Below are 26,368 nucleotides of genomic sequence, written 5' to 3' on the forward strand. Positions count from 1 at the left end.
AGTTATTATGTACATATTTTATTTTAAAACTATTTTTTTGTGTGTTAAAAATCTAAGTTTGATTATTTTTTTACTTTTTAGTGATGTCCTTATTTATTGTATGAAGTCGCTTCAATTTTTTTCTTATTATAATATTTTATTTTTCTTTTTTTAGTGTTAGATATTTACCCAATAAATTACGGAGTTGTTTTATTAAATACTACAATAGATAGCCCAAGTAAAAGTACAACCCGTATTAAGAAAAATAGGAGTAAAGAAACATTGATTGAAAATAAGGAATGTTTCAGGCCCTGGAGTCTATTACCTACTATAGGTGATTAGACAAATGTTCGAATCAAACTAGAACAAAAAAAATTTGCTGTGGTATTAGGAATCGATCTGAGGACCTTCGGGTGTGAATTTAACCTTTTAACCAATACGTTATAAAAATAGTTTCCTGAAGTGTTTCTACGACGTCTCATATGATATGGTTAGTGCTTAAAAAGCAAACTGACCACTTTTCATGCCATCAGTTCATCAATAACATGATACACTAATATCTGATTATTTTAGATAAAAAATATGTGAAAACCTGACCTGCCTTTTGAATTTGAGGTTTTCCCTCGATTTGCCAAACCTGCAACCCCCCTCCCTGTCACATCTTGGTTCCAGTGGGACACCCTCGGAAGTGTTCTCTTTCTAACAGAAAAATAATTTTGCAAAACGATCCATAATTGACGGAGAAATCGGCGAACATTCATTAAAAATATATACAACCGAACATAGAACCTCCACCTTTTTTGAGGTCGGTTAAAATATAACTTAATTTGTGCAAATGGGACATTCCTCCTATGTTCCTTAAACCCGATCAGGTGGTTTCAAGCATTTTGTTATATTTATAATTTTATCAGCTTTCATTCGCCATTGAACATTTGTTTTATAAAATAAATAATACAATACAGAATTATAAATAGTTAAAGTAATTAGGGAATTGAAAACATGATTCGTACGTATTGTGCAACGTGGGGCAAATGTCCCGCTACTATTGACGCAATTTCCGTTGAATGGCAATAATGGAACGATTATTTTCAATAAGTATTGTTACTACCTCAGCTTGTTCATGTGGCGTATATTCATAATTGATAAAATTTGGACGTCGAGACAAGACACTGGTTAAAGTGAAACTGAGCTAAACGTCACATAACAAAGATGGCGCGCAATCAAAATGGTAGCGGGACTTTTGCCCCACATTATATGTATATTCGAAATATGGGAGAGGGCCTGAGTATGATAATATATGTGTATCCTAATAAGCTAGTTGAAAAATACTACTGCTACTAGATTTTTACAAGACATATCATTTCCCTATTGTAGTGAAAATTATGAAAGCACCATTTTGCGAATTATAAGTCGATTATTTAAAATAGGTTTTTCCATTCGTTTTGAAAATGTTCCATTTCCATTTCCAATAGTTGTTGAAATCGATTAAAATAATAATTTTACTTAATTTCTAACATACGTTGCAAGATGCGGAAGGAAAAAATAAGTAAGAATAACTGAAGAGAAATTAATTATATAATAATTTTAATTTAGCAACGTGGCAATGTCAAAGCCGGTGATAATGAATTTATTAACGAGGTACGAAGATAATGCCCTATACGCAGTATTCATTAGAAACTGAATATTGAGATCTGCATTTGGCTGCAATTGCATGTTCTTTGAAAGTGTTCTTGGGATTTCAAGCTGATTTCAAGGGAGAGGTCAAAATTACTTACGAGATTGCCGAATATGTCAGCTTCAAATCAATCATACTTTGGGTAAATTAATATTTTTTAACATAAGGAAACAAATTATTTTATCATCGTTCAAAACCCTCAATACAAATCCCAAAATATAAAAGGTAACCTTCGTATATTAATTGTGCCTAATTGGACACAATATCATTTAATTTGTTTTTGAAATGGCGTATTAACGAGACTCTGCAAGAATTTTCCGATTCTCCGCCTAATTGATTTAATTCAATCAACATTTGAGCTCCGAAAAATACGATTTTAATGAAGCCAACGGAGTAGTAAACAACGTAAATTGCTAGTACAGAGCTATATACTTGATATGTTATTAAACTGCTTATTTTGCAATAAAATTTATATTCATCTTTATCCAAGACGGGCTATTTTAAAATCTTTCGTCTCAGTTTCAATCATTTTGAGACACATAATTATCCACATTAGATCCCTACTAAAAAACTTGCACAATAAAAATACTTTGCTGTGTCCAGGTTTATAATAAATCTTCTAAGATGCTAAGTTATGGCTGTTACATTTTTATTATGTATGTTATCAGTTGCAGAAATGGTTTGATGCTTGGCAATGCTATCACAAGAGTTATCAATGCTATCAGCTTAAAAAATGATCAATAAAAGTCATCCGTCATGCGTCATAGTGGCAAGAATATCACATTTATCATTTAATAGGTCACATCCTAGATTTTTGAATTCATGCCCAGCACTACATTTAATTTTTAATTAATTTATTTATTATTTTAATTATTTTATTTTAAAACTACTTTATTTTATGGAAAGAAGGTGGGACTTACTGAATGGCGATAATTAAAAGAACATAACATAAGCCAAACTGCCTATGTCCGGGCGTTTCACTCATTATCACTATTTAGCGTCAATATAAGCACCCCGCCGCGCTTTCGAATACACAGATTTCGTAGTCAAGCCAGTTAACACTTACGTGATATAACATCCGCCCCTTAAAGAAACGACCGCAAGAATGGGCTTGGTCGTTGTCCCATCTGAGCAGCTTATAGTTGTTGTAATGTATAAATTATTATTATTATTTTTTATATATATTTTAAAGTCTTCTTTTACTATGGGTTTATCTGAACTGGGCCTAAAGTTTAACCTGGGCTCCGAACCACGGTCCTCAGCATTACGCCTACCGACTGGCGAGTGACCAACTTTAGAGATTATCCCAGAAGACATCCGGTCTTACCCAGTCTGGTTCTAGCGTGACTGGGATCATTTTCCTTATCGGATTTTACACTCTTGCCTAGAACATTCACATATTTTAAACAGTCACAAACATAAATTTACGACCATGCCCCAGCAGGATTCGAACCCGCGGCGCCACCAAGCCGGCAAATTACTTTTTGGGTACCGTATATAACTTCATTCGCCAGTTTGCCTTTAACGAACTTCGAAATGGCGCTGTTTCTATCAAAATTTCCGTGTTATTTCTGTATGGAATGGGTTTAGTGACTTCAAATCGCAATAGTCCAAGAATGATAAGCTGAACAATTGCATTTGGGCTTTGATGCCCGTTCACCTTCAACTGCAAGGTTTTGTCCAAATTTCAGTGAACTATAATATTATCTCACAATCACTATATTCAATTTTTTAATGAACATTTCGTTCTCTCTATCCCTCTCTAGCCATGAAAAGTGTTTGTAATCACTACATAGTATAAAACAAAGTCGCCTTTTCTGTCCCTATATCCCTATGTGCGCTTAAATCTTTAAAACCGCGCAACGGATTTTGATGCGGTTTTTTTCAATAGATAGAGTGATTCAAGAGGAAGGTTTATATGTATAATACATGCATAATATGCTAAGGCAACATTGCTAATTTTAGAGGTTTCTAACGTGATGTCGTAAATTAACCTATTTTTTTAGGCTTATTTAGCAATTAGCAAAAACGCTTCCTAACCCTACGAGCTAGATCAAATTAATGTACTACAGTATTGTACACCATAAAAAGGTCTACAAAGAAGTCCGCGATGGTATATGTTTATCTTTTAGGGATAACCCACATTAACCATTTTACGTGAGAAAATGGCTTATTTACGAAGCTATTTTAAGCAATACGGCATTAATCCTTATCGAATTAAGTACCTTAAATACAGTGTGCAATTAATATAGATCAATATGGTTCCTTACAGCATGTAAATTAAACAAATATTTTCGGAGATATTACAAATTTAAAATTTGCGTTTAAAAATGTGTAATGTAATAAAATTGAATGAGTTTAGATATTCCAAAGATAGCAGGAAATCTTCATAGTAAGTATAGGGGAAGAGGAATTGTTTTACTCCAAATTTAATGCGTGCAGGCCAAGGGCAGTAATGAATGAACCAAAAATACTGGATCGATTTTAATCATGTTTTCATTGAGTGACATAGGCATATATATTTTATGCCCGTGCAAAGTCGGAGCGGGCCGCTATGTTTTTATATATAACGTTCATATTTTTTCTGTAGTGTATTTAATTTAGTATCAGCATTGCATCCGTGCGAAGCCGGGGCGGGTCGCTAGTATATAAATAATAGAAAAGATATCATATGTATGTACTTTTATCTATAACGCTTCATATCTCCATATCTCTAAAGCTTCAAGTTAAAGTAGGTTTGGACCTGATATCAAACATTTATTACGTTCATTAAACTGTACGTTGGGACTCAAAACTTTTCGAAATCTTTACCTTATATTAATAATGAAATTATTTGTTACTAAACAGTGTTTACTAAAATTTAAAAGAGATTTGTCTGAAAAGTAGTGTGCTTACAATTTTACAATAAAAGTATATTTCAAAATCCGTAAATTTTGAATGTGGATCGCGTGTTTTATATAAAAAAGTTTTGAAAACTGTTATAAAATTTAATAAAAAAAGGTGTTCTATATTTGCGTCAGACAATGGATAAAATGGGATCCAATGCTAGATATTTGGGTTAAAAATTTCGCTAAGTGGCAATTGAGAAGAGAAAGCGAAAGCCGACAAGTCAGAAGGACGTTTTAATGAACGTGCTATTCTTGAAAGAGATGAATGAATGAATAACATCGTATTGTATCAAATATTTTCATTATTTTTTTCTGTTATGCTGATATTGATCATTGTTTTAGTTTTTAATTACGAGACTATTAAACCATTTATAATTCATTTGAAAATGTATTAATGGGTTTTAAGAAATAACGACAATTGTTTTGCTATTCCTAAAACTCTATAATTGTAGTAACAATGTATTATAATAACTGTAATTTCAAATAAACAATACAGGTGTAATTTCTAGCCACTGTAATGAACCTGTCACCAGTTTTCCTCATTAGATTATAATTTCGGAGCTGAAATCGTATTATTTTAAAAATAAATCTAATAGATTCTTAAATTGTTTTCAGGGTAGTTTCGTGGGAGCCTTCGCCTCGAGTAACCTAGGAGATGTATCACCTAACATGAATGGTCCTATTTGTGTCAATACAGGAGAAGAGTGTGATTATGTCACGAGCACGTGTAATGGGGAGAATAAATATTGCATCGCCATGGGTCCAGGGGACGACATGTTCGAAAGTGCTGAGATTATTGCTAAGAGATTATTTGAAAAATCTAAAGTAAGCTATCATTAAATGGTACAATCAATTGAAACTATATGTTGTACTTAATTCTAGGTACTTCTCGCTAACGATACCGCCCAAGAGCTTAGTGGTCCTATTAAGTTTATACATCAGTGGGTGGATGTGCCAAAGAAACAAATCGATATACAGCTGGAAAATGGAACTGTACAAAGCGTAAGTTAAATTAACTTTTCTTTTAATTATCATGCCATTTCATAAAATCCATTCCTGTTACCTATAGTCTAGCCAATAAAACAGTAAACTCTAATTAATACCATGAATGTTTTAAAGAATACTGTAAGCATTTGACAACAGGGTCGACCAGTACCAACACAAATCGAATTTTATACACTGATTCGCTTACATGTTCCAACGCTTTAGACAGCATTTTGCCCCTTTTTACTGGGGTAAAATGTCACGAAAGGAAAATGAAAAATCCGCTCTGAGTTTAAAACAAATTTTAAATTTCTGCAGACTGCATTTGGCAGTTTATTCGACTCCATCTATGACATGCAATTGCATGAAACTTGTATATTATTTTTTAAACAAAAAACTATATATGGGCTATGAATTGTTTTATAAAAATTAGGTTATAATATCTGCTGAAGTGCGGCTTTGAAGTTATCTAGATCAATTTTCAATATTTTCAATGCCTATAAAAGAGGTTTAAATTTATATATCTGTCAAAGTCTTCTTTTTTCCAAGGAGGGTCTACAACCCAGTAAATAATAACCCAGTAGATCAGTAAATTGGGATATTATTGTAATAAATGTATTGAAGTTCATGGAGATTTTATTGTGAGATGTTTTTCTTCACTTTTAAATTCAAAGGTATTTGTTGAGAGAGACTGATACTATATTAGTACAAAAATTGGTAGTTGAAATGTTTTTCACATCTTTTAGCCGTCTTATGTGCGAAAATATATTCGAAAGCTTATAAAAATCAAAAAAGTGTATTCTTGGAGTCTTATTGGAAGCCAATATTTAATTTTTATTTGAATTTTGTTTTTCAATATATCACTAACTAGACGTACTAACTTAGGTCGCAGAACTAGCAACGCTGCAAATTAAAGTTATATACTAGCAAGTCACACTTATGAAGCGATGAAGTCGAGATGAATAACACAGTAATGTTTCATTTAATCGTGCTGCATTCAATGACAAACAGCAGGTGATTACAGTTTACAGAATATCGTTGCCATGCACTAATAAATATTGTGTGTTCACATTGAAAGGCATTTACGTTTAAATATAAAGCCCCAGGATTGTGTTGCGCTCGTGGCTGAGTGAGATTGGTACAAGCCAATTAATTCTGTCTTAAAACTTCTAGCATATTCATATATTTTAAACACCTATTATTATTAGAATTGCATCGTTAAATCGTTTACGTCTACGTCTACGTTGTTCTTTTGTGTATCATCGTGCATTAATTAATTTGCAAACAATTTGCTCTACCACAACACTTTGGCTATAGCATAATTTTTCAAAAAGTGGCAAATTGTAGTTTCATTAGTTTGTACTTCTTGTTTCATTAGTACAATCCCAATTTGAGATCGAATCGTTGCCAAAATGATTGATATTAAAAACGTCTTTTCAGTTACACCAGGAGCATATAATTCCACCAGTTCCTTAATTCACTACCTTCATTAGCATATCCTAGGCACATTTTTGTTGCTAATTTAAAGGGAAAACCGTTTATTTGAACAGTTTCTCTCAATGTCTGGGAATCGTGTTGGACCTCGCATTTGAACTCTTGATTAAATGTGATGTGTATTGTGCGTTATAATTTAAAATTGTGTTAATCCTTTGTTGGTTAGCATCAAGCACATGTCCTCAATTATTATTCATGCTTCATTGTGTATTTCTATAATTAAAAGATAGAAAACCATCAAAATTATCTATTATCGGGAAAGTAATAATATTGAGCATTGAAAAGCATTGTACAATACACTGTCTTTCAAATATTTTTTGGATATTCATAGCTCAGACGGGACAACGTCTGCCAGGCCAGCTAGTTGATTATAAAAATATTGTCTACCCAAAGTAACAGTGAATTTCGTCATCAGAATGCACAACGTTTTGCAAATTGATGTTTGTAAATTCGTTTTAATACCAGACAATATTTTCTTTCTCATTTTATTCCAGTTAAAAAGGGATACTATGCTATCTGATACGTTCGAGCATGTAACCCAAACAGCCTGCAATAGTCGTTTGGTTATCAAATATCTGTAAAATTCTTCAAGACATTAGTGATAATAAGAGGTTATAAACCGGCAAACGCTGTTTTGGCGCTTTGCTTGTTTTAATAAATTTCAGATCGCTTAATATTTTTGATTACTTTGGTTGAAAATATCGAGGCCAAATAAATAGTCATTCAGAAACAGGTTACATTTCTAATCAGTAACTTTGAACAGAAACGAGGCAATGAGGGCCCGTTTATACTATTAAAATGCATCAGAGAGGTAAGTATTGGTACTATTAAATTATAAGCTGCTGGAGTTTTTATTGGAAATGTTTTCATTTTGTTGCAGCTGCACAGAATATTAGTATGGCCACAATAACTAAATCTAAATCTCTCAGATTAAAGAAAAATAATATAATTTTGGATTCACTGAAAAGAAAATATCTACATACATATTAGATCTTTTCAAGATTAAATTTATGAAATGTATAAAAATAGGGGGTAGTTTTTTTACTATAAACATAATATAATACAATTATTTCAGAGGTAAATGTCAGGAAGGAAAATATCCATAGAAAATCTAGGAATATATAGCTCTTTGAGTGATATAAGTTATCACTTTAAACACTATTAGGATACATATGATTTAAATATTTTAAGGATAACCCACGAAGAAGGACAATGTATTTTACAGACATTGCTTTTAAAAGAATACAATTTTTAATAGCATATGATAAATTTAAAGCAGCCTTTGTTCTCTAGTGAAAATAAAAAAAAATTGCTTAAATGAACAATTATTAAATGATTGGTTGATTGAATACGCCTCCAGATATTTTAGAAAAGAGGTCAATGTAGATATAATAAAATAACTCTAACCTACTATGGCTGTTTAATTAACTATTGTTTAAGTCCTTCGATAATATATTATATGTACTATAATGTTAAAATAAATTATATTTTATGTCATTTTTATTTCATTATTTTCTTTACATTAGAATGTTATTATATATCAACTCTAAAATAAACTAATTGTCAAAGTTAGATGCGGCAAAACTGCGACATTTTGATGTCACAAATCGAGATAATGTGAATGCACTGTTACTTTGGATAGATCATAGCAAGACTCTAGGAATAAAATTTTCATAATTTTACATTCTAATAATAATTTTATCTGCTTAATAATGCAGTTGAAGAAGAAGTGAAAAACTTTTCTTGAATTTGCTGTTAAATCAACTAAATAATCGTTTGACTCATCAGGTTTCCGGTTGCCTTCCTGCTATGGGATACAGCTTCGCCGCCGGAACCACCGACGGCCCAGGCGAGTTCGATTTTAAACAGGGCTCCAGCAGCGACAATCCGTTCTGGAACATCGTTCGGGACTTTATATTCCCACCTACGCCCGAAGATATCGACTGTCATTACCCGAAGCCCATTCTAATCGCATCAGGCAGGGTAAAAAGGCACCAGCTTTAAATTTAATCCTAACCGAATTGACGCAAATTGCGATAAACCTGTTACAGATAAAAGTTCCGTACAATTGGCAGCCAGAAATTGTCTCGACTCAGATACTGTTGATAGGAGATTTCGCGTTGATTGGAGTGCCCGGAGAGTTTACTACTATGTCCGGTAGGCGAATGAGGGATACCGTGAAAAATGCTATTGTGTCTAATGGGGGTAGTGAAGACACCGAGGTTGTTATTGCTGGCTTGAGTAATACATACACCAGTTATATTGCCACCTATGAGGAATATCAGGTATGTTCAACTTATTTTTGTTCTTAATATGGCGACTATGTTAAAATAAAATCCTTTCTAAGTTTCTGTTAAAAAATGTTTATAAAAATATCTGACTATAATTTTCAAAATATTACAATCAAGACTAAAATATGTCTCTTTCCAACGTTTATCTTGTTTAGCTCCGATACTTGAACACTGTTACAGTCTGACCAATTTTTATGTTTGTCTCCGAGATGGTATTAGAAATACAGTAATTTTTACAAATTCAGAGACGCAGATTACAATGGTCTAGACATGTCCGTCGAATGAAAGGTGAAGGACTGTCCTTAAGTGTACTAACATATTCAAGACTTGATGCTTTCCTATGTTTAGAAATTAGTTTAGGCATCTAATGTATTTATGTTTAGTGTTTGTGTAAAGTTTATCTATGTCGGAATTATTTTATGACAACAAAAAATACTCGAAACACATATACATTATTTGGGAACATTTAGGTAAGCTGATTTCGAGAATATTTTACATTTCGATCCTTAAGAGTGTGAAATAGAAAACAGCCTAATTTCTCGATACGAGGTATCCAAGGGAGGACCAATACGGGATAAAATGCGATATATCCATCTAATTAAACACAATCTTCATACAGTCTTCACACAATCATCATACAGTCTTCACACATTTTTATACAGTCTTCATACAATTTTTCTACAGTCTTTGCACAATCTTCTTAGAGTCTTCACACAATCTTCACTCAATCTTCACAGTCTTTACAATCTCCACATAATTAAACATATACAAATTTCATGTACAGTTGGTGCCACTTTGTTGATGTGAAAGTTGTTACTAGTAATCATTATACCCAGTGTGGCAGTTTTTTCTTTAAAAAAGGGAAAAAAATGTGCTCAACAATATACAACTACTACGAATACCACAGTATAACTTCATAATACTAGCATCATAATATCATCAACATTTTTCTCCCTCTTGGTAAGCGGTTTATCCTTAAATTTTGTATTTATTTATCGTAATCTGAAATGAAGGCCAATAATTAATATATCTTCACGATATGCGTAAAGAGATTCGTTTGGCTAAAGCGATTATAAAAGAATAATATTTCAATAATTAAATATTATAGTCCCCTGTTAACAGGATAGATACCCTTCTTTGTGATTTACAAACTGGGGTTTCTTCACTTTATCAAGTACATCCGTTATCGTCAATTCATGTTTTGCAAACGACTATAAAGCTTCTTCGGGCTTCAACCACCATCTTTTTCAGGTATATTATCACAATTCATTTCAAAAATGGGTCAATTTCTTTTAGTTCTATCAGCGATTGACAAGTGGAAACTAAGTATATTACTTATTCATAGTCAATTACTGTGGAATCCTGTAACGAACTTCTGGAATTATCCAGACTTTTTGTGACGTTCATGAATATCGTGATTATCGAGAGTTTACGACTACAAACCAAACGTGTTGATATAAAAGGGGGTGTAGATAAACAAATCTGAATATATAATGTAAAAGTGTAATAATGAATAATATAAAATTAGTAATACAAGCTAAATTATTAGTGAAAGTATAACAAACAAGTACAAACAAAGTAAAACAACAAACAAAAATAACCACGAAAAAGTATATTTTCCATCCAGATTGCACATATTAGAATTTACATTGAACAAAAGACTAACTCAGAACATGTACTGGCTCTTACTCTAGCCCAACAGGTGTGTCAGAAAACAATGTTTCAACAAAAAAAACAATGAAAACGTAACATAGCTTCAGAAGTAAGCAGATTTTTAGAATGATGTTAACTATCACATTTGATATTCCTTGATAAATCTTTAAAAATAATAATAGAAATATATTTCGAAATAATTGGAGAGGGCCGAATACGAAAACATACATGGTTTTCGGGTGGCATCGACTTACAATAAACTATATAACTAAATAACATAAAGAACCTTCAAGGCAAAAGAAAAATAAAACATCTTGAACTTAGAGCACAAAATGAACGAAGAAATCAGAAAAATTATTAACGAAACAAACAAAACCAAATTTATACAGCTGCTGGATACATAAATTCATAAAGTCAATTTGGACTTATGGGTTGCAAATAGGTAGTTGCAATAGATTATTTAGCCAACTAGTAATCCAACGCACCCAAAACAAAGTTCTACGATTAATGTTTATGGCTACGTAACCGACGAAGAACTGCACGATGACCTCGAAATTAAATGGATACACGAAATGATTCAAGATTTCGCCTTAAAACATGAAGCAAGATTGCCAAACAGCAGAAAATCAGAAGATTGAAGCGAACCAAACCACACGAACTTATTTAGTATGTAAGTGCGTTCTTAACTTTAGCTTAAGTAGATTAGCTTTATTTCAATTTTGGAAATACATACTGATGTTTTAATAGCTCACTCGCCTAGCTGGTGTGTTAATGCAGGTACAACAGAGTAGTAGCAATAAATTAATTTGTAATTTAAAATTTTATTAAGCATATCTAATGTAAGATCTGATTAAATTAGAAACAGTTTATTTTCACGCCTATATCGGGTAATAAAGAATGAGATAATATTGGGGCATAGTATAGTAGATATTGGTGAGTACTATACTCGCCAAACGGAAACAACTTGGACTTAAACTGTACCAAATGTATTGACTTATAAGGCGCAAATCCAAGTTATTATTAGATAACAATATATTATTGTATAAATCTATACTCAAGCCAATTTGGTCATATGGAATCCAACTATGGGAAACCGATAGCAAGTCTAATATATCCATCATACAATGGTTCCAAAATAAAGTGTTGCGTGCCATTGTCGATACTCTATGCTATATTTCAAATGAGGTGATACAACGAGATATTTCTCTAGAACCAATAGCTAGTGTAATTCAACGTGTTTGTGCGAAGTACTTCAAAATAGTGTTGGTGCATCTCAATGTACGTAGACTAAAATATCTAACACCATCACTTAATGAAGTGATTTTCTACATAGCATGTACATATAAATAAACATAACAAATACTTATTGTCTTCTGGGCAGATTATGGAACTACTAACAGTAATGAAAAATTTTATAGTATAAAATAAAACAAACATCTCCCAGTCCAAGTCTCATTATTAGATAAATTTTAGAGACCAAGGAAACGTTGAAATTAGTGTTGGGGACTATCGACTAAAATCGACTATCGACTAGTAATCGTAAGTATCGTTTAGTAATTGACTACTTTACTACTGTCTTCTACTGCTCTATCGTCCTCTCCGCGACCTTGATGAAAATGTACCCAATTTATGCTTACATAGATTTAACTATAAGTAATATATATGTATAGTTTTATTATTTTTTGGTAGTTTGCTTGTAAATAACAATATATTGTATATTAATATAGCAGTATTTTGGAACGATATTTTGCAAGATTGTTGATGTAATAAGGTAAAAAAATTAAAATTGTGAATGATAAATTAATATTTTTATAATAGATGTAATATTTCGATTACTCTTTCGATTTTTGTTAAAAAATATCCCATTTGTGGGGTATTATTCCATTCCATAGAAAAATTCCATTCCTTTCTACAGATCCACAGAACATTCAAGTATAAAATTAATTCTACTTCGTTTAAAATGTAATTATTAATTGCATGTTAATAGTATTCAGTAATTATTTTCTCCTTTTCTTTTTTAAAGTTAGTATGTGAAGGAATATATACATCTCCGTGTAGCTTATGCTACCGTTGGAAAATATAAGCACATTTAAAATTAACTAGTCCAAGCAATTATCTCTGTCCTTTCTTGTCTCACAATGTATACAGCAAAGGTTTCGTAAATCTTCGTCCGATATCACGAATTGAATAAAACAGTCGAACCGTGCATTTGACTGAAAATAGTAATTATTGGTTTTTTGACTATGGACTGTCTCGACAGTTTTCAATCGATAGTTCCCAATGCTAGTTGAAATCAATAAAAATTAATATAATTTGATATTTAGAGGAGATTTGAAAGCTGTACATATTATTGAATCATTATGGATTATGTATTTTCGTAAATTTTATTGGAAATTTATAGTATAAAAAATAAAATTTCTGTTTTACAGCTACAACGTTATGAAGGCGCCTCTACTATTTTCGGACCTCACACATTACAAATCTATCTGTCCGTATATAAGACCCTTGCCGAGGCATTAATTAAGGTTCGTTTGAGTCATTATCCCTATTCGGGGAAAAGGAATTCTAATTAATGTCTTTGTTCTCTCAGGGTGATAAGGTGGATGCTGGTCCACTACCTGAAGATCCCGACAAGTCCAAACTCTTGTCTTTGATTACCCCCGTATTATTTGATACTTCCGGGTGGTTTTGGAATTTCGGTGATGTGCTGGAACAGCCGCCAAAGACCGTGAATGTTGGCGATACGGTTTCCGTACGATTTGTAAGTAATCTAAGCAGTAAACTGTTCTCAGGGCAACAGCGAGCTCGCTAATAACGACAGTATTAGGTTGCAGGCCATCCCCGTAACGACCTAATGCAAGAAAAAACTTTCCTGACGGTGGAGAAACTGGGGGATAATGGAAAGTGGAACGTGATAGCGACCGATGCTAATTTCGAAACAAGGTAAGGGAAGAATATTTAGTGGTAGTGGCCATATATTATTTACCAGCTGATTCTGGTTGGCTTCCCTGCGAACACCATAAAATTAGATTATGGAAACTAGAGGTAAAATACATACAATATGATTACCTTCGAGACCATAATAAACATAAATTAAAAATTTCAATATAGTGTTAACTTTAATTCAATGGATATTTCAGTGAGTTAATAAATATATTTGCATTCAAAGAATTCCATTCTCATTATTTTACATTTTATGGTCCAGTTATATTAAGGGTTTCATCTCAGAATGTGAGGTAATATGCTGTAAGTCCGTATAATTTATGTCTCAAGAGTCTTATAAAATCTTATGTCCGCGTCTTAAGATATCAAAGGTCAAAAGCTACAAAAGTCGTTTTTTTGTGCAAGTATCTGGCTTCCTAGGAGTTTAATGCTATTTACAGTTATTATGAGCATTGCCTTATATTGAATTGTGGCCTTTGACGTTTGATATATTAAGACGCGAACATGATATTCTACTTTAGACTTTAGAACCAACTTTTAGGATGTCAATAGAAAGTCGTATCTATCGAGGTACGTTATTATCTCTCATTTCGAGAATCAGGAAAGAAGAAGCCAGGAAATTTTAAATTAAAAAATACATTATTTTGTTAAGAATATTTATCGTTAACTTCCTTAGTATTTTTTATTTCCTAACAAGTATATTATATTAGGTTAGACAAATTGATGAAAAATATTCTTCATTGTCTTCTACAAATTTGTCCTATTTTTATGCATACAATCATAAATATATCTCTGCTGCAACCACATGAATAAGTGGTAATCAGAAAGCGATGTGTCTGGCTAGTACGCTGAGTGCATCACAACTTTTCATTTTAGCTGCAGCACTTGAACAACTCTAACAATGGGTGCTCAAGTATTATTATACGGGAGTATGATTTTGTGTCTGTTACTAGTTATTGATGATTTTTGTAGCAACAACAATCTATTAAAATTGTTCAATTGATGTCAGCAGATATTTGCAGCAACACATTGATTCGGGTCTTAGCAATTCGTAATATATAATAGCAAGCAATGAAACTGGTCGAACTAAAATTTTCTGTGAATTCGTGTGGTAGTCAATTTTCCTCCTTGTAGATCGTTAACATATCATTCCAACATCTGGAAATCATTGCTGTATCAACTGCTAAACTCCAAGAAAATCAGCAATTGATATTGATCGTTCTGAGAATTCGTCTAATATAAAACATACCTATAAAATTATGTTACTATAAAATATTCCATTGTATTAAAGTTTAAGCTTTTCAGGGTGAATAATCATTGGATTCTCAAGTGAAGTGAGTGAGTGACTTGAGATTTACTAATAGTTATTATATACAGAAAGCTGTAAATATTTGAACTGATTTAAATAAGTGATCATCTACATTTCTTTGCGGGATTCCTCCTGAAATTTGGTGCCACTATATATTTTGCAGGAACTTTATTTGGGATTACAGTCTTTAATACTCAAGAAACGCCAAGGATTATGAACAATATTTTCATATCCGTTACTGTATTCACATAATCATAATCCATATGTTATGTTGTTGATTTCTCTGTATAGAGGGGCTCCAACCCTACACCCTTTGGCCTTATAGTTGATGCCCTATATGCTATAACACGTAGTATATACTGTATTAAAGAGAATGGCCAGAGGAATTATCTATCCGTTTTCTTCTAAAAGTGTTTCTGTTCCCTGGGTTAAATTTCATAGTTTTTATCAATCAAAAATTCGGAAAACCCTTTCGCCTTCAAGTCATTATGACCTATATTTTAACTCTAAACGTTTGAAATTTTTAGGCCATAAAACTGAAGATTTTAAACTTGAGGTGCTTATCAAACATATTGATACCAACCATTTTAGTCAGAAAAATTATAGATTTCACATATATTAAAAATATATCATATTTAATATTCTACTTCTCATTGTTAATCACATTTTATTTGCAAATAACAGCTCTTTTTTGATTTTTTGAATTTTTCTCAAACATTTGATGTACGAATAAGTAAAAAAAGTAAACTATATTTACTGAGATTTGATAATAAAAATTTAACACGTACATAAACAATGAAGATGAAGGAAAGATCCTTTGTCGAAAAGAGTTTATATTTTTTGTGATATTTTAAGATCTAATTGGAATTAGTATGACGTCCTTATTTCTCCTTGTATAGATGAGACAACAAAAAGGAAATTTTCTAAGGATGCTATCTATTTCCTCCTAAACAGCAAAAAAAACGAGATTGTCGTTACTCTTAGGGCACTTATTTTTAGGAACCTACATCTCGTTAGGATTATTTTAGATTTCTGAATACAAATTTTCTACTTATGTTTCTTTACTTTGTATCTGTATTACTAACTGTTTTATACATTAAAAGGCTAAAAGTAATATGGCAGAAGTAGAATTTCTTCAAATAAGTGGGGTTGTTTATCATTTTATATAAATATATTTAGTTGGTTTGGCTACTAAAGTACATACCATGTTAATTTTAATTTAATTTTATCTATACCAATCATTTATTTATTTAATAATGGTTGTACTATGACAAAGCATTACAACATTTCCTTAAAGGTTGTTCTTTTCAGTTTATTTTCAATAATGTAATTTTTCAATAAATTCTCAATCATGACATGATTTCCGTTCTCATCAGTTGGTAGTAATTAAAATAACATTGTAAATAGATAAATAGGTTTGGGTAGGTATTAAGCTAAATTGTGTGTTTATAGTAGAATATAAAATACATGTAGTAGATAGGTTAAATAAGGTTTTTATTTTCTTATGTTTATTATGTACATATTTTATTTTAAAACGTTTTTTTATTTTAAAATTCTAAGGTCGATTATTTTTTAATTTTTAGTGTGTTCCTTATTTATTTTTCGAAGTCGGTTCAATTTTTTTATTAAGAATATGTTAAGCAACCTGTGGCGAGAGTTGTCGTGGTGAAGAATAACACTGTTGTGTCTTTTGTCCGTATTTCGTTGCCATAAACTTCACACAGTATTCGATGGCTTTTAGATCCGATGCGATTTAACACACTGTAACACCACCTTTTTTAAATCCTTTAAAATAAAATTAATTTATAGGCCTGATGATAAAATATAAAATATTTTTGCTCAAGTTTTATGCTGAGAAAATGTTTGTGGTGCCGTATTTTTACACCCGCCTTATTTATCGTGTATTGTCCCTTCTGGTTTTCGCCTGTATCGATCGATGCCACCACATGCTTTGCTGAGTACCACATTCATTCGTAAAATATCCTTGAAATATATTTGGGTAAACCAAATAGATACTTAGAAAATAGAATGAGAGAAATATTCATGTTGTAATGACGGGCAGATTTATTTTAATGTCTAAGTTAAAATCTAAGTACTTAACTTTTAACTATTAGGGTTTTTCAACGCGTTATTTTAACTAAAACTATTTGAATAGATTAATTACTACAGCTAAACCTACACAGCTTTTTGTTTCCGTTTTGTGGTAATTTGTTTCTCATCTGATTCATTTACTGTTTACTAAATTTCGCTTTGAAGTTTCAGATTTCAGACTAAAATCGAACGTTTACTATCCTATTGAATAGAACAAGCAGACATAAAAGGTTTAAAAAACTTATTTATAAACTATTAAAGAACTTTATTATAGATAAAAAATTGTTTTGTATATCCGTTTTTTAATTCATAGTATTTCATAATATATTTGCGGATTGTCTAATAAAGGAGGCTCTTAATACCCTTATCAGATTATTTAAGACTTTCCTTTCATAAGTCTTGCTTTTGTTGAAAATATTAAAAGAAATAGACCAACCCAGACAGATAAATAGCTTAAGATTTGCGCCTTTTAGGCGTACAACATATTTTTGTAGGCTATAAAATAGTAGCTCATAAGCGTTTTTTATTTTAAGATTATAAAAAGACTATGAATTAATTTTAAGAACAATCTAAATATTAAGAAGCTGATTTTTTTTAAATATCTATATCTAACTAATTGTTGGCAATAAATACATTTCGATGCGGTGAAAGATATTCGGACTTCATCAATGACGTCAATAAAAATTATCGATATCCATACAATAAATGGACACATTCTGGATAATCTTGAGATTTTTTTAACTAGAATGAATAATAAGCTGTAATATGCATATAGTTATAGAAGTTTTCATTGTTATATAACATATAACATTTACGGTATTTATCGTATATCTCTTAATATTAGTTTTTGAATTAGTATTTTGTTTTCCAGATTCAAATGGACCAGAACTAGTCTAATCAAGGGTGCTAGCGAGGCAGTTGTTGAGTGGGACATTAGAGATTCTGTAGAACCTGGAACATACCGAATATGCCACATGGGCAACTATAAGCCATTATGGGGTGATATCCAGTCATATCAAGGCATTAGTAACTCTTTTGTAGTTACCTCGACATAATAATAGTTTAATGTAATTTAAATGAAATTAGTTCAAATAAATTTGGAAATCTACATCAATAAATCTACTTAATAGACAAAAAATATTGAACTAATATGTGTAAGATGTATATGAAACGATTTTTAACAAGATCATTTTATTGATGTAAGATTTTCATTAAAATGTAACTGTTATAAAGACTGTGTGTAGATGTAACTGAGTTCCATCATCTTGCCAATAAAGGAAGTAGTAACAATATGAATTTTCATTTATTGTTATTGTCATAGAATATATATATAAAAAAAACAACTAAATTGAATATTAAAAAATACAATGAGTGTTTAATATCAATGTATTAATGTATTATAATGGATTATAATGTATATATACTATAATGTATGTATGATTTTAAATAATCATAAGATATTTTTATTTTTATAAGGACTAAAGTAATTTTATCAACGATGTTATTATTTCAAACTCATGTATATATATATATATATATATATATATATATATATACATATATATATATATATATATATATATATATATATATATACCATGTACTGATCGCTCAAATAGGCAAGTTAAAAGCTAGTTAAAATATATACATACAATTATAAACGGTGTAATTTTTTATTTAAAATGCTCGAGCATATGTTGATAGCATTGTTTTATAAGATCCTCACTTTTCAACGATGAGTTATTTTAACAATTCCTGTGTGCTTTCTGAACAAAAATGCACCATTTTCATTAATTGAGCATCGATTATAAAATAAGAACTGTACGATTTCGTGTTTTAACGGAATTTCCATATGCGAGTATTTCTAGCAGTGCAAATAAATTAAACGAATTAAATTCTGCGTTTAAATACATGTGCAATTAATCTAATTACGATTCTTAAAATAATGTTCGCAACTCATCTATAAACAATTTAACATAATGAGTTTTTTGTCGCAGTCTAGTTGATTATTTGGTTTAGATCAAAACTTAAATACATTAAAAAATTAAATGTATTATGTTAAACAATTACTGATAGCCGGTTGAACTAAAGGTAGAAACAGTTCTTATACATTACATTTTTTTTGTTCTGGTCTAAAACCAGGCTGTTAAATGCATGACGCATGCCTGGCCGCTGAGACTTGCTCTGGAGTGACAATTTGGACCGGGTTGTGTGGGACAGCCTTTGGGCTTACCAATACAATAAGCGAAACCACCTCACAGTTGAGTCCTGTGGGTCGCTAGTGCTACTGCTAAATTTGGGGATATGGAACCCGATCGGGCAGCCGTTATTGGGCACGAGGACCCGGCGAAATAAAAGATAATGGAGCTAGCTAATGATTTGCGAACTTGAGTTACTACTGACGTACGTGCTAAGCTCCCAGCATGTCGACCAGCTCGCGAACGAGCACGTTTTCAGAAAAACTTGAGCTGAGTTGTTGTTTGTGGAATGATTGAGATATGAAGTGCTTGATTTCCAGTATATTACATTGTTTTATAACTATTATGACATTTGATTAATAAATATATATTTAATTAAATCATTCTACATAGCGGATTGCTTCTTTAGGGCTAATTTCTAGACTTGCATTTTTACGCGATTCTAGACACTCCCAAGTAATCCTGATAGATAGCGCTGTGTTCTTTGGAACAATCACTAATTAAAAGGTAGAATCTGGAAAAGAAAGTCACATAATATTCATATTAATATTATATGGGGCAAAAGTCCCGCTACCATTTTGATTTAATACTAAGGTGGGGCAAAAGTTCCGGTACCATTTTGACTGTGCGCCATCTTGGTTATGTGACGTTTAGCTCAGCTGCGCTTTAACAATTGGGTTGCGGAGACGTCCAAATTTTATTATGGATTAATATACGCCACAAGAACGAGCAGAAATAGTGACAATAGTTATTGAAAGTAATCGTCGAGTTTTCAGAATTCAGTATTTTGCGTCATATTTTGATTTTTGTTTTCGAAGTTCGTAAAAAATTGTATTGTTAAAAATTAAGTATAAAAGAAAATTCTCGAACGGTTTGGTGTGCTAATGCCATATATTAAGTAAGAGCTATTGTTACTATAAAGAAGATGGGAACTGTACGAAGTGATACCGAGGAATATGTCCAAAAGAGGATAGTGGAAGGACATTGGCGTACGTGCGAATTGGCCAGAACTGCTCATGCGCATTTACTCTATAGTAGCTTGACAAATTTCACAGTGACGCATTGTTGTTTACGAAAGTTGTGGTTAAGAAGTAATTTTTAGGTTAATTTTGTGTTTACAAATGTTTGTTTAATGGAAACAATTTTTAAAAGAATAATAAATATTAGATATTTAAATGAGAAGTTGTACATTTTCAGAATATTGTAAATATAAAATGTAGTTAATAGAAATTGAGTGGAATTAATTGATAACATAACATTTTAAACTTTCTATATTATTATTTCCGGAGCACATAAATAACAAAGAAATATAGAAATATTATGTCATAACTAATTCTATTACACTAAATGGAATAAAATAAACAAATTAAAAGTAATATAAGCCATACACAAATAAACACACTCACTTAAATCATATAAATAAAATATTAAGATAAAGATTAGAATCTATATCGCGCCTTCTGACATAATATTATCTAATACACTTTTTATAAAAGGAGGCAACTATACCTAAAATGACATCAGGTTGTTGGGTTCTATACGTCTTTTTTATATTTACAATGAACTCTTCTCTACACCACCTATGAGGCAGAAATCCAGGTACGTTATTTTATTTGGTAGTGATGTCCCCTGTAGGCCTAATCCACGTTTTATAAATTTTCATTAATAGTTCTGACTGATGTTTGCTCCTAATAGTGAGAAAAACAAACCATCAATATATTGCGCTTTTGGCAAAACATATTAACCGTTCTACGTTTGGTTGTTAGGAAATATTGCGGTGTTTCCATCTTACGTTTCCCTTTTCAATTAATTTATTTAAAAGCTAAAAAATAGTTTGGAACATATATTTTATTAATACGTACCTTGCTCGAATGCATATCATAGTGAAACATAGTTTATAAACATAAGAGATGATGCATTTCACACTCCTTCTTCCCACTTAGACTACATCTATGACAACCAGCCTATGATACACTTTAAAGTTATTAGTGTTTAAGTGAACAATAGGGCCAGAAATTATTTGGAAATTTCCATGTTAAAAATGAATCTCGCACTCGACATATTTCATGTTGTAACATCGCTACGGAATTAAAAGCACATACTTCCTGACTCAGAAATACCAAAAGAGAGACTCATTCTATTAAAAAATTTGGTGCCTTGGAAAATCAAAGGCATTATTACTATTTCGGAATACCTAGATTTTATAAAATATCTCTTTAAGAATATAACTGTAACATGTTAATACAAAAGATCAAAGGAGAAGAGACAGATTTGTCTACGAAAACTATTCAAGAACATCATAGTCTTCTTCATAAACATCAATTAATAAAAATGCATAATGTTGGATTTTAATGAACGTTGGACTAACTAAAATTAATAGTTAGCAGTAATTATTTAGGGGTTAATTTAGGCATTACTCTAAGGCGCTTAAAATAAAAATACTTGAAATAATTTAACCATAAAAAGTTATGTCCCTATATATAAGTTAATTACAATGGACATAAAATATCCGTAACATTTTATCCTTTACACATTCGATAGGTTTTACCCTGATTGGTGGATTTACGAGACATAAAATAGTCCTTAACATTCAGTCCTTACGTTAGTTAACGTAACCCTTGGACAGAATCGTTATCAATATTTTTAAAGTGCTGTCCCAAATGTGAGATTTGGATATTTTTGGGAAAAAGACGGTAGTTTTATTATGGTTTTATGATCATCCTCTCAATGTTCCCTTATCATATCACCCTTGATTGACAATTGATTATTTTAAATGTAAATATTGGAAATAAGTAAATGAAGTTGTATGTACGCATACGCCAAACTCGGATTATTCTCTGTTTTAAAATTAAATGGAGCTCAATATCCGCATGCGCCAAGTTTTTGTTGATAGTTTTATGCTAAGTTTGCTTTTATTTTGTAAATTTATTAGGTAATTGCAAAATATTGTAATAAATTGTGTCTTACCAGTAGACAACATTTTTAAAAAAGTTTATTATATTCAAAGTTGTATAAAAATATCCGTTAAAAATAATAGGTCATTATATTTAATTAGGTAGGATGAAAATATTAATTGCTCGGCAATTATAATGAAGATAATATTTAAGCATATTTATACCTAATTATGTTTAATACAAATTATTTAATTTCAGATAACAAAACAGATTACCAAGTAGTATACCTATTTTAGTTTAATATGGAGCAACTCGAATTAGCTTTTAGCTGTTCTATATGAGAATTCAGAAAATAAGAAATATACATGTTAAAGCGTATAAAATTATTAGGTTATTAAAAAACTCTATAGTTAGTAAATTTTTAATGTGAATGATTGAGCTTTATTGGTAGGATATAATTAGTTAAAGAACTCTATGTTATTTTAGGTAAATAAAATGCCTTTCAAGCATAAAAAACAATATTACTTCCTAGAACCATTTCTGCAATTGCTACTTTCAATAATTTGATACTCTTTTAAATACGCTTAGACAGTTCATATTATTTTAGCATTAAACATTGCTTTTTAGGAAAAGAGAACTACACATACCGTCTATAGTTTATTCACAAGACATTTTATTTGTGAAATGTATAGTTATAAACAAAAGAATATACGTCTTCGAACCAAACTTTAATTTATTCTGAAAAAATATCGAAAAATATCGACATATCGGGCAAAAATTTATAGGCCAAAAATATTGATATTTTTTTCAGAAAATATCGATATTTTTGGCCGATATTTTTTTGCCCGATTTGTCGATATTTTTTGATATTTTTTCAGAATAAATTAAATATCTTTTATAATAAACCTTTAATATTGGCACTTAATTTTAAAGGTTTGACCGATTTATATTTGATATTTCGAAATATCAATATTTTTCCGGTGGCCAACACCCGTGGTACTCACCATTACAAGCTGCTAAAGCCGAATTAAATTGTTACTGCAGATATCTAATGGCCTCAATTTAAGTGGATGAAGTATAGTTACAAAAAGTACCATCAATAGATAGTAATACACCGAAAGTCATTCTCTTGCAAGACAATGCTCGGCCACTCAGAATTGTGAAGGACACATATTTGCAGCTAGATTGGTAATTTATAACATACAATCGATATGGCGTGGTCCGGTTGGCACACGGTTTCGAAATGCTTCTTGAAAAACATCTTCCTTTGGACAAAGTATCGGCATGTTGCCTAAAAGAGGAAGACAAATTCTCGAGAAACGAGGTAACAAAGTGTAATAATAATCAGAATACAGGAAAAATTGAACATTTTTCCGATAATAAATACTAATCACAATATTTACTATACATTATAATAGAAACTTTAATTTCAAATCAATTATCTTGAATTATTGAATAATCGTTAAAATGTAACTAAATTTACTAATATCAAAATATTTTATTCAGTATTGTGTTATTCATCACGGAAACAGCTTAATTTAAGGCAACAAAACCAATACATTTCTATTTGAGCTTCGGACTTTCTGCTATTATATAAATGCGATATTAATTTTCAAACCCGAAAACAATCACACAAAGCAATTAAGCTTCATAATAAGCTTACTAGCAAGTTGTTATGTTATTCACAATCTGTGAGGTTTTCATTTAACATTAGCTTTGTTACAAGTAGGTTTACCAGTAGGTGGAGTCGGTTTTTGGTTGATTACATTAGTTGGCTTTTGTGTCTGTTTAATGTATTTGGGTGCGTTATCATCTTTGTAGGTTGTTATATATAAAGTAGTTAAGCAGACCATATAACTAAAACTGAATTTACTGGACGATGAAAATAGACAAATCATAAGTATCGCACACAAGCAATTAAAAATAATGACTAAACCTATGTATTGTTCAGAAAGATCATCAATCAGTAATATAATCGGAGATATTAGCAAATATTTTTAAGACAACAATTAAAATATAATTTTTTAAATTGCTTTTATTTGCAATTAGTTTGAATTCAATAATCAACATAGTATTAATAGGTTAAAATCATTATAGCTTTGAACATTATAACAAAAGGGCCATAAGTCAGATTATTTCCAGAAGGGTAACAACTTCAGAGCATGAAATGGATATTTCTTTACTTTTTTTTTATTTTCTTTTTACTTTTCTGTTATAAACCTAAATACGGAATTATAAATGAGTTATACATTATAAAAAGTAATACATGTTTGTATATTAAAACAGGGAATATATGAATGAAACAATTCTGTAATTGATATTTGACTCTAGTATATACATTGAAACACTAACGAACAAAATTAGAGTTTATTTTTTATAATATAGAGATGTATATTAAAAGATTGTATCTACAATCATTAAATTAACTATTGGTTTTTCAAGATGTAGGTCTGTAAACTAAATAATCAAAAAAATACATACAATAAATTAACACATAGTCACATATTTTATTGTATTAATCGCTAAACACATTTATCAATGCTTTAAGATGTTTACAAAGTTACTGTTAATAATTTATAATTTCTTCTATTTCTCCTATATGTTCCATCTAGGTATATTATGTATTTAGTTTAATTTTAACTGCTGCATAATTTCAAAACTTCATTTATGTATTCATATAATCTTTATCTTTTATCCATATTTCTCATATACAATATATATTGCAGAAACAATAAATACAGCAGGTTGATTAAAATATTAGTTTATTTACCTGTATTTCTGAATACTTTTGCATCTTTTTCTAGAATAAATAATCCACTGATCAATCTTTAAAGCAGTAGCTCTATTTTTTTCATGTCATTAAATTTTAAGATATTATTTTATTAGTGAGTCTTCGGTTCAACCAAGAAAATATTTTTTTATAAATTTTTCAGAAAATCGACTATATACTTCTTCAATAACGATACATTCGTTTCAACGTTTCTCTAACTTTTGGATAACTTTTCTAGCTCTCCAAATAAAACGCCCGTTTTCCAATTAGCTAAAGATGTTTTGGATTCAGGTAAGTAGTAATCATTCCATTTTATAGCCATGTACGACATCCGTTTTATTTTGTTCGAATGAATGCATTGCCGTTAGTGGAGAGCAAATACAGTTTTCGAACCCCTTTCGAAGCGACTTATTTAAAATGTATTATCCGGTTCTCGCTGTACTTGTCTATTGATACAGGTACAACAGAACAGAAGTAGTAAACTAATTTGTAAATTTATATTCCACTAAGCTTATCTAATATAAGATGTAACTAATAAATAATAAGAAATCAAGTGAAAAGTCCCCGGCCTACCATAGTAAAAGACATTTTTTTGGCAAAATTAGTCTTTCTTTAGTTTCTTAATTAGCATAATTCGCTTCAAGAGTGATACACTGATTATAGCGACCCTCCAACTTTTCGATACCATTTTTGTAGTACGATTTGTGCTTTGCTTCAAAATAGGCCTCCGTTTCGGCGATCACCTCTTTATTCGACGAAAATTGCCTGCCAGTAAGCATTATTTTAAGATCTGAGAACAGGAAATAGTCGCTGGGGCCCAGATCCGGAGAATACGGTGGATGGATGGATTTTTGCTATCGTTTTCGCTGACTTGTGACACGGTGCACTGTCTTGGTGAAGCATCACTTTCTTTTGATTCAAATGCGGCCTAATAATGTTAGGGTTAACTAAAAAAACATATGGATTTAATTCTAGTAGCGCCATCTATGTGTCAGGCCGGGGACTTATCAATTGACCTGTTACAAAAACAAATTTACCTTCTGATATGTATCAGATGTCTCCCACAAATTTATTTTTTCTTTTTTGTTGTTTTCAATATTATTTAAATAATTTTTAATATAGTTGATGACTCTGTTACGTCTCTGGACACGAGTCTGCTTATCACTTATGTTGCCATATGGAATACCGCTAAGAATATA

At 30.9% G+C, this 26,368-nt stretch overlaps 1 protein-coding gene across 4 annotated transcripts in view; it reads left to right on the forward strand.

Annotated features, from left to right (window-relative positions):
* The window catches only part of LOC143196121 (neutral ceramidase), a 70,727-nt gene extending 52,130 nt beyond the window's left edge, over positions 1–18,597 (forward strand). For all 4 annotated transcript variants that reach the window (XM_076403738.1, XM_076403736.1, XM_076403737.1 and 1 more), the window contains 8 exons: positions 5,158–5,367; positions 5,425–5,544; positions 8,809–9,003; positions 9,072–9,305; positions 13,394–13,489; positions 13,555–13,725; positions 13,792–13,907; positions 18,179–18,597. In XM_076403738.1, the coding sequence (XP_076259853.1) occupies positions 5,158–5,367; positions 5,425–5,544; positions 8,809–9,003; positions 9,072–9,305; positions 13,394–13,489; positions 13,555–13,725; positions 13,792–13,907; positions 18,179–18,362 (1,326 nt within the window). In that variant the 3' untranslated portion in view covers positions 18,363–18,597. The remainder of the gene's footprint in view (positions 1–5,157; positions 5,368–5,424; positions 5,545–8,808; positions 9,004–9,071; positions 9,306–13,393; positions 13,490–13,554; positions 13,726–13,791; positions 13,908–18,178) is intronic.
* The last annotated feature ends 7,771 nt before the right edge of the window (positions 18,598–26,368 follow it).

This window comes from Rhynchophorus ferrugineus, unplaced genomic scaffold (assembly GCF_030347505.1).
Source record: "Rhynchophorus ferrugineus isolate W39M unplaced genomic scaffold, kcgeb_rfMv2 rfM4, whole genome shotgun sequence".
In the NCBI taxonomy this organism is placed as follows: domain Eukaryota; kingdom Metazoa; phylum Arthropoda; class Insecta; order Coleoptera; family Curculionidae; genus Rhynchophorus; species Rhynchophorus ferrugineus.